The sequence below is a fragment of the Eubalaena glacialis genome, chromosome X (genome assembly GCF_028564815.1).
Source record: "Eubalaena glacialis isolate mEubGla1 chromosome X, mEubGla1.1.hap2.+ XY, whole genome shotgun sequence".
Classification (NCBI taxonomy): Eukaryota; Metazoa; Chordata; class Mammalia; order Artiodactyla; family Balaenidae; genus Eubalaena; species Eubalaena glacialis.
In genome coordinates this window covers 121,829,804-121,839,679 of record NC_083736.1, presented here as the reverse complement: position 1 = coordinate 121,839,679, position 9,876 = coordinate 121,829,804, and the positions used below count along the sequence as shown (strand labels likewise).

Genomic DNA, 9,876 nt, shown 5'->3' with positions numbered 1-9,876 from the left:
AGCCCTGCTCAGCTCCAGGTCAGCCGAGTTTGTCTCCATTCCGGGCCTTCCCCGACCTTAGTGAGTAAAAAGGAAACAAGAGAAAGGAGAAGAAATAACCTCATTTACTCCCTCTCCTGATTTATTATTGACACGGTATTTGGAGATGTTCAAACTATAAACAAGAGCCTTTGTATATTTCCTTTGAAAGGAGAAGGTCTGTAAAGTAGGTCCCCTGAAGTATTAGAGCTGAACATCTCCAATGCCATAGGGGTTTTACTTCCTCACAGGTAGTTACACTTGTGATTAAATCACTGTGGTGAAATCACAGAACGTTAGAACTGAACAGAATCTGGATGACAGATCTACTCCCTCATTTTACAGATGAGGACTTTCAGGCCTAGAAGGTTAAATAGCTAGTTAATAACAAAGCAGGTCCTAGAACCCAAGTGTCTAGACTTCCAGTCTGGGGATTTCCCATCAGGGAAAATACCTGAACCCTTAACAATCGTATCCCACCTTCACAGTCTGTAATTACATTTGGTTCATTGGACTTAAAAATACCATGCAAATAGAGCTCCAATTACAAAAGATCTTGATTGATACAAACAAATGCACAGAATCAACTAGCCCATAGTTTCCACCAAAGGCCTGAGGCAGTACATGTTTGTTCTTTTAAAGTAAAAAAGAAATTGTCATTATCCAGGCTCTTTACATGGCTGGATTCCTGTATAAATCAAGCCAGCTCACTAACAGCTTACCTAGATGACATCCAACACCTTTCACCCAAGTCTCGGCCAGCTGGTGACGTAAACTGGGCAGGAAACTTATAAATTTTCCCCCGGTAGAATTTTGGAAGACCTGTGTCAACAACGCCCCTTGCTGGTCAACGTAAGAAAAGGCAAAAGCTATTGCTGTCAAAATTAGGGCTGTAGCCAAGGTCACAGCCGTGTCTCTAAGCCATCTTCTGGTCTACGGGCACCGTGTCCAGGTCAAGGGAGAAAGCATGGGGAAAACAGCAGGAGGGTGGAAAAACCTGCATTTTGGGGGAGACATTTATATATGCCTAATTAAGGATAGATCTCATCTATATATATGTAAATAGGTTTCTAAAACTTCATTTCTATTTGGACTCTGGCAATAAATTCATTAAAAAGAGAAAGCAGAAGCTTTGAAGTTAACATCTACACCTTTCACGGATATCTTGATTCACCAAACATGAAAATCACATCCCATCATATATGTTTTAAGTTGTACACAAAGAAAGCACAAGAAACACTGATTTGGCTCAATCATTTGCCTAATGGAAGGATTTTTTTATTTTTTTATTTTAAAAAAAAGTCCCCCATAAAGCTGTCAGGGGTACCTGATGACGTTACAGAAGCAAAGTGTTTTCTTAGCAACTCCAGGGCTCTGTTGTTTCTTGCTTGTAGGGTCTTCTCCGCTCTCAGTTCATTCTTGATGGCGTTGAGCTCTCCGTGGACCTTTTCCATTTCTAATTCATAATACAATTTCACTTCTTCCTTTAGGAGTGCATTTCCAACCTCAGTTTGCTGCTTTAACTTCCTAACAGCTTCTTTTAAATCCTTATTCTCAAGGCTCAACTTGTGGATGACCTCTTTGGCTTGCTGGAGCTCTTCTGTTAAGTTTTTCACATTTGTTGCTTTTTCAGAGAGGTCATTTCTTAAAGCTTGAAGTTCCCAGTCTTTCTTGGAAGTGTCCATCCCTGCTTCTTGAAAATTTAGGGGTTTTGAGGAGACTTCTTTTTTGTAGTTCAAAAGTTCTTTTTCCGCATTTTCGAATTCCTCTTCTATTTTTCTGCATTTCATATTAAGCGCTTCCAGCTCTTCATTCAAAAGATTCAGGCGAAGTTTTGGAGACATTCCTTCAGTGAATTTCTTCTTCTTGTCTTTTCCTGGTGGAGTTGATAATTCCTTTGTACCCCAGCTAAGAGGCTCTTCTGCACTATTAAAGCTTTCTTCAGTTGCAATGTCCAAATTAGATGACTCACAGGAGGCAGAATTTGTGTCTGCCTCATTCTTTGAAATGTTTATCTTTCTCTCTCTTAAATTTGGTTCTTGTTCATTTTCATTTGGTTGAGAAATAAATTCTTTCCTTTTAAATTTATTTTCTTCTCGAAACTTTCTACTAGACAAATTAAAAATCCCTTCCATTCTCCTGGCCTTACCTAAAGTCATTTGTTCAGAAGAAGGTTCAAGCTGAGAAGCCTCATCTAGAATATCCTGTGCACTAAAAAAAGGAGCAAACATATTCTCCTTCCAGTGTTTTCTTCTAGCATCCATTTCTTCAGGCACCTCTTCCAATTCCTGAAAAACAAAATTTAAAATCAAGGCACATATTTACACTGGCAGCCGGGGTAGTGGAAAGAACTAAGAATCCTGGCTCATGGGTGAAAGAACCTAAATATTTGAGGGCTGGCACTCCCTCTAACTCACTGAGTGACTTGGGCCTCAGTTCCCTCATTTATAAATGGAAAGGGCTAAACTAGCTAAGATCTACAGACCTTTCCAGCTTTAGAATTCTCTGATCCTATGAAATATAACCAATAAATGGACACACTTGGCTATTTATTATAGAGAAAATAATTCTATGAGAAAGCAGCATGAAAACAGACTGCTTTAAAACAGTAAAAGTGATTTTAAATTAATAGGTTAACATTGATAAGTTAAATCTGTGCTTCCAATGTGCCTGGTTTTTTTTTTTTTCTAGTTCTTTTCGGTTGGACTACTGTTTATTCATTCTTTAAAGTGACTAAAACATCAGTGCTTAATGCAATGTGAGCTGCTTTGGGTAAAGTATACCATGCAGACTTCCTTATGACTAACTCTGCCAAACGCCCTTCTGTCTTGACCTGTAAATTCCTGCTATTCCAGTCTTGGGCTTTGCTTTTAGGCAAGACTGCCAAGCGTACAGAATTCTATCCGTTTTGACAGCAATTTCATGATGAGAACCGAATGTCAACAATTGAAAATATTAATGCCACCAAATGGGTTTTTCTCGAGATACTGATTCCAAGTATAGTTTTTAGGTGAAAACTTAGCATACTAAATCACAGCTAACTTTCTAAATTTACAAAAATTAGAGGATACTTATTTTGTTTCAAGGACTCTTCCCTATTCAAAGACAGTCCATAACACACAGCTTTCCTAAAACACAGAAACATTTGATCAGTAACTACTTTTGAGAGAAAGGAGAAAGAAGGACCCAAGCAACATGCTGAAGGGCCACTGGCATCCGAAGCCACCAAACTGGCAACTGCAGTTACCGCCAAAGGGTGGGAAGAAGAAGGAGGGGGTCACTTTATTCATTTTATACATTAATTTGCTGTAATATAGTTGGAAGATTACCACCGAGAAAAATCAAAGTATGCCTGCATCTATTTTTCCCATGAACACAAATGTAATTTTATCTTGGTAACAAAAAATGGCAGTTGTGTTTATTTTTTAATTAATATTTTCTTTAATATTATTAAAGATTATAAATGTTGTAATATTATATTAATACAATATTTAATAATTGCAATATTTCATATTATATAAAGATGCTAATAGTAGTGCATGTTATCTGTAGAATTTTGGAAAATACAGAAAATCACACATACAAGAAAAAACCAAAAGAAATCTTCCTCATAATCCTGTGGCCCTGAGATAACCACTTTTTTATATATTATCTCTTGATTATTTTCTTTTTAACAAGTATAGTTTAAATTCTAACAAATTTTTCTTACTACAGACAATGAGAGAATAAACTCGATACCTACGTGCCTGACACCTTCCCCCCGAAAGAAGAGGGAAGGGACTCACTCTATACCCAAGGATACATCTCCACTGACAACTATTTGGCTTTGAGGAAAGGAAAAGGTACAAATATTCAGTGAAGGTGTTAAAATGATTGGTTCAAAAGCCATAACCCAAGCTTTAAGTTTAGTCAATCAGACCACAGTAGTAAGCCAAGACTTGAAATTCATGGTATGTATTTGCCATTGGAGCATCCTCTCCTTTCTCTTGAAATAGTCCGTTCTGACTTTATTATTCTGTTAGTCACCATCCAGAAGCATCGATGATCTATCTGTCCTTAAAGAGGAAGATGATCATAATCCCACTTGCTCTCCTCTCTAGAAATATGAATGCAAATGCTGGGAATTATTACAGGGATCATAAAGGAAAGGAACAGAGGAAAGAGAAAAGACGGCAATACTAATTGCCAGTCACATTTTTATTTATTTATTTATTTTATTTATTTTTGGCTGCGTTGGGTCTTCGTTGGCTGTGCACGGGCTTTCTCTAGTTGTGGTGAGTGAGGGCTACTCTTCGTTGTGGTGCGCGGGCTTCTCACTGCGGTGGCTTCTCGTTGCGGAGCATGGGCTCTGGGTGCGTGGGCTTCAGTAGTTGTGGCACATGGGCTCAGTAGTTATGGCTCACGGGCTCTAGAGCGCAGGCTCAGTAGTTGTGGTGCACAGGCTTAGTTGCTCTGCGGCATGTGGGATCATCCCGGACCAGGGCTCGAACCCGGGTCCCCTGCATTGGCAGGCGGATTCTTAAGCACTGCACCACCAGGGAAGCCCAATCACATTTTTTAGCAGTCAAATTTTTACCAGACAACTCTGTAAAAGTTTAAAAATGCTTCTAATCAGGTAGCAATGGGAGAGAGATTACTATTCTTCCTACCTAATTCTGGATGAAAGGCATTGGTGAGATTGATCAGGAAAGCGGTATGCAGAGGGGCAAGGTGAGGCCACTTTATACATAAAGCTAGCAATAATGACAAATCTGAGATAGAGGTCTGGGTATAGAGAAAGGTTAAAATAGAAAGCTCTTTTCATTAATGATTTTGCACCTTGAAAAAGTGACTTCTATCTCCAACCCTCCCATAAATCTCTGGCTAAAAACATATATATATATATTTTTTTTTTTTTCAGCGTCACTACGTTTCTTTCCTGGGTCTCTGTATAATTTCCTGATACAGCCCATGCTTTTCACAGAACTGGGAAGAGTCCACTTATTTTATAACTGAGGCTCAGAGAAGTTAAGTGACTTGTCCAAGTCCACACAGCCTATAGTGGTAAAACTGAGACCCTGTCTCCCAGGTCAGTGCTTATTCTAAAATTCCTCTTTATTCTTCTGTTAGGTTTCATTCCACAAATTGAAAGAAAACAACCCACTATTTTCAGAGCTTAGGTATTTTTAAAGGGCCACAAAAGAAGAGAGGAAAAATGAAGGGGGGAGGGTAAGGAGAATTGCATGTCACATATCAAAGGCCAGAAAGAGAAAGGTCTGAAAAGCCTTTTGGAATTTCCCTCCCATAGCTTACACAGGGCAGGGTCAAGGGGTCTCTGAGCTGCTTCTTTCTTTCTCTCTCCCTTTCTTTCTCTCTCTCCTTTCCTCCCCTTTCCCTTTCCCCCTTCCCTTCTTTTTTTTTTCTCTTTCATTGGCAAGATATCCTTTAAGGGCTTGTTCCCAAATCTAGTCACAGAGTATGGCAAAGCCCAGAGTGCGGGTAAAAGGTGCCAGGCTCATTTTCTCCTCACAGATTGCGTTGTTTGTTTTTTACGCAGAACAAGTATGACATTAGTATTCTCTGGCAAAGACAAGAAATATGCTTTAAGACAATGATACTCCTTCCTCTACCCCAGCGTGGCAGCCATTTTGCTTTCAATAAACTTGATTAGGTAATTTGTCGCAGCACAAGGCAAATCAAACCAGAGCCATTATTGAAAGTATAAGCATGCCTTTTCAGTGGGTCATTTATTATTACAAGTGCCTACCCAACACTATATTGGATGTTGAAGGACTGAAGGGTAGGGGAAGGAGGTCCAAGGGAAATGAAAAATTTAAAGAAACGAAAACACAGGAAAACAATATAAAGTCATGACAAAAACAACATTAGTGGTCCTCTAAGCCAGTGATCCCCCAGAAGTCCTTGGGACTACACTGTTAAGGCATGGCTGTCCATTATATGGCTACATCTGTTCATTTGTGTCTGACATGAACTGATAATGGACACCTGACGGTTCTAGTTAGTGTCTCCCTGAAAACATCACCATTCATCCTCTGGTGACTTACTTTTGCAGTGGCAAAGTAGTAGGGCATTTTGGTGGAGTAAGGAAATTTCTTGACTCATGGAAATGGTTTCTACTCACCTAAAGAATTTGGGAAGCACTGATAAAATAAACTGAAAATGGATTTATAATGTAATATCATATAACATAATGTAATTGTTGAAAGCTAAGCAAAGAGTGATCACTTATTATGGATCTTTAGGTAAACTGTTTCATAAAAATCTTGGGTGAATGCATATATGTCTTCAAATAGTTCCAGAAAGTAATACACTGTTTATTGTGAAAGGAGAAACCCACAAAACCATCTAATTTTCATTTTCAAGGTATGGGGCCCTGGGGAATAGGCTCATATTAAGATGGATAAGTGATCAAATATGTGAAATCTAATTATTTATGTTCTAAAATATTTATACTTTAAACCACATGCTTTAGGGAAATTTGATGACATAAAAATCAAAGATCTTTTTTCTTTGTTGCCTTATCTCATTTACATTAGATTTGATTTCAAAATTTCAGGACCGTCTCTTTTGCATAAATCTTGATCTGTCTGCAAAATGCAATTATCCTTCCAAGCAGGGGTAGGCAGGGACCGGGAAACCTCCAGAGGCTTTTTCCCACCTCACAAGAGTGCTTCATCCCAAACTTTGTAAATTGGGAGTGATGTTTAGAAAAGGTCATCTCCAACCTGTGATGGGGCAGTAAGGGGAAGACAAAAGGCCCTTCTTAGCCCAGGCAACGTTTTCCCATTATTCTTGGATGGTTCGGTTCTCTCAACCCTCAGAAAAACTGCTTGGCCAAGACAGGAAAAAAAACGTCTGTTTCAAAGAAAGTCACTGGCCTTGCTTCTTTGCTCAATTGTCCAATCTGTTCTCACATAAAAGCAGTAGTTCTCAACTAATTTTTCTGCTTCCACTGTTCCCAGGCACAAAACACTGCCATCATTATCCCCTCTCCTTGCTCCAGAAGATTCTGACCTGCTCCCTTTAGGGGAGCTTCTCCATTCCCCAGCCTTTCAAAAATCACTGGCTTACAGAAACTATTAAGTACAAAAATGAGGACTGCCCAAAGCTGTCTGAAGGAAGGTGGGTAAACATGTTCTACCATGCAAAATTGTGGGGAAGGAAGAGAAAGTTCTTGAGAAAGAAATTAAGTGTGGACTATGGTAAAAAAAAAAAAAAAAAAAAAAGACTGAAGGAGTCAGATATCTTGGCTCCCACACTTTAGAACTATGTGAAAACTTACCTTTTGGGAACCTCAGTTTCTTCAGATGTCATATAGGTACAATATACCTATTTCCAGGTGGTTAGGAGAAATTATTGAAAATGAAAATGGAAGCAATTTTAAAGGATACTCTACACAATGGGTTTTGTTCTTTTTTAGATTTTCCTTACCCTCCCTTGGAACATAAACCAAACAACCCAACCCTTCTCCAAAGATATGTGCTTCAAAGTTGCCAGCCTGAAGTCATCAGACCTCAGAAAAAGTCAGTTTGAAAAAAAAAAAGGAAATACTATTAAGGTAAGTAGGAGGGAACCTAAACTTGAATCTTACATTAATTCGACCTGCATCTTCATGGAAGAATTAGCCCTAAATCCTGTAAATTGTTGACGTCCCCAAATTTCCAAAGCTAAATTGATTCTAAGCAGAAGAGTTGTAGTCTTTTCTACATCCAAAGAGATTTGCATTTTTAATCACCAATTGCTTTGCCACGAACTTTCCAAATGTCCCAGTGTTTTTCAGAGCCACCAATAATATCTTAGAAATATTACAACTGGGCTATCAGTTTGAAGATTATCAAGGATGACTCCACACTCTGAGATTTTCTTGTGCTTCTGCATCATTTCATACACAGTTTCATTTTACCAATACGCTGTGATCTCCTGGCATCTTATTCATGGTTGTATCCCTGCTGTTGCCTGACACATAGTGGCCCTCAATAAATATTTGTTGAATGAATGACCCTTAATATTCTTCCTGAAAATCCTATAATGTTTTGATTCTAATTGAGTTTCTGTAAGTACTTATAACTTCTCTTTTGGCTTATGAGGTTTTGGGGGGTGACATTTCAGGGAAAGGGCTTTTATTTTTCCCTCAAAGTTTATTTGGCTCACCTAAAGTCTTCAGGACACTTTTCTTTTGTATTTGTACGAGGCTTTTTTGATAGTGTACTGACAGGGCAGACTAATGGTCTAGTTAAAACACTGAAGATTTACATTGGGTGAGGCTCTGTGCTTCTAAACCTCCATAACCAGCTATCCGCCAGCAAAACGGTACTTACAGTTCCTGATGTCCAAGGTCTTCTATCTGATGCCGCTGTTCTCCTTTCCAGATTGAACTGAAAAAGAAAATATATTATATATAAAATATATTTTATATATTTTGGTTAATATATAATTAACCGAAATGCCCAAATCTGTGTTCATATGAGATGTAGCTTAAAATTACAAGTGATAGCCTTAATGTTGTTTGGCTTCCCTGAAATGCGATGTCAGACACTTTGAAGCAAGTTTTCTTTTTAACTTGTCAACCCAATTTCCCAACTATCACACCACTAAGTCTTCCTTCCCCAAGCAATGCAAATATCAGATGGGACAAGAATCATGGTGGCATCGTATTCAACACGGTACCTCCTCGCCTTTAGCAACTATTGAACAAATGAGCCACCACTGGCGGCCACAGCGGCGTGCTTGGTAGTAAGGAGCAGGCCAAGAGCCACGTTAGCAGAGGCTGGAGCCAAGGCATTGCCTCCCTCCCCCAGAGTCCAGTTATTTTGAAAAATCATTAAAAAGGGAAGTGATCCCGGTTTTTGCCTTTATCTTCCATGGTCGTCACATATGAGCCAAGCGGACAAATTGTCTTCTCTATTGTTTGGCCGATATTGCGAGCGAAGCAAAGTACCATTGAAAACCGGGCCCTGTGAACGCTTCTTACCCCCAATTCTTTATTATTAATGTGGAATAATTCCTTCTAGGAGAAAAGATACGAAGTCGCCTTAATTCCGAAGGGCCGAGTACTTTATTAGTATGGAAGTCACTTTCTTGCTATAAAGCTGCATCTAAGCATGCATAGTTTGGGGGTTTTCTCTGTAAATGGTTAACTAAACTCCTGCCACCGCTGCTTCCAGTGGAGACGAGGTGGCTAGGGTCGGGGTGCTGCCCGGGCCACCACCGCAGGTGACACCTCCCACCTCGTCAGTCCCTACCCTCTGCTGGCGGGCCGGCAGGGAGAGGGCAGGGGCGAGGCCTGACGCCACTCCTCCTTCCACACCCCGACTCCCACACCCTGTCCCCTTCCCTCCCAAACGCCCGCCAGTTCCGGGCCGGGGCCCTAAAGGGTGAAGAAACCCGCAGTGGGCATCGAGGCGGGGAGCGCGCTGCCTCCGCCCGGGTCACCCAGGGAGGGCGAGGGGCTAGCCTGGGGAGCCCCGGCCGGGCGGGGCGCAGACGTACCTGGCGGCGTGGGTGGGGTCCGGTGGGCCGTGGCCCCTCTTCCCTGAAGACGGCCACCAGCGGCGGGCGGCTGCCCTGGGTTCGGCGCTGGCCAACGCGACCCGGCCGGACCGGCCCCGGGCACAGCCTCTGCAGTGCAGGGCCAGCGCGGGCCGCGCCGTTGCCTGGCAACCGGCCAGCCCGATTTAAAGGGACCCGCGCGCCGCTGCCCAGAGCGCCGGGCCGGGCGCTGCCTGGCGATCGTCACAGCCCGCGCGAGCACTGAGCATGCCCGGTGGGGCGGGCGCCTCGGCGGCTTCTGCCTGCACGAAAGCCGAGCTCGAAGATCAAGAGAGCTGAGTCAGGGCGGGAAGGGGCGAGAAACTGCGA

General features: G+C 41.5%; 1 protein-coding gene across 1 annotated transcript; it reads right to left on the bottom strand.

Annotated features, from left to right (window-relative positions):
• Positions 1–1,304: 1,304 nt before the first annotated feature.
• Positions 1,305–9,675, bottom strand: CCDC160 (coiled-coil domain containing 160). The gene is made up of 3 exons (XM_061178219.1): positions 9,508–9,675; positions 8,337–8,393; positions 1,305–2,306 (listed from the first exon to the last, which is right to left on the bottom strand). The coding sequence occupies exon 3, from the start codon at positions 2,280–2,282 to the stop codon at positions 1,305–1,307; it is 978 nt and encodes a 325-aa protein (XP_061034202.1). The 5' UTR covers positions 2,283–2,306; positions 8,337–8,393; positions 9,508–9,675.
• Positions 9,676–9,876: the final 201 nt, after the last annotated feature.

What these genes read in the sequence shown, in the direction of transcription:
- CCDC160 (XM_061178219.1), bottom strand. Translation starts at nt 2,282, where the DNA reads ATGGATGCTAGAAGAAAACACTGGAAGGAGAATATGTTTGCTCCTTTT.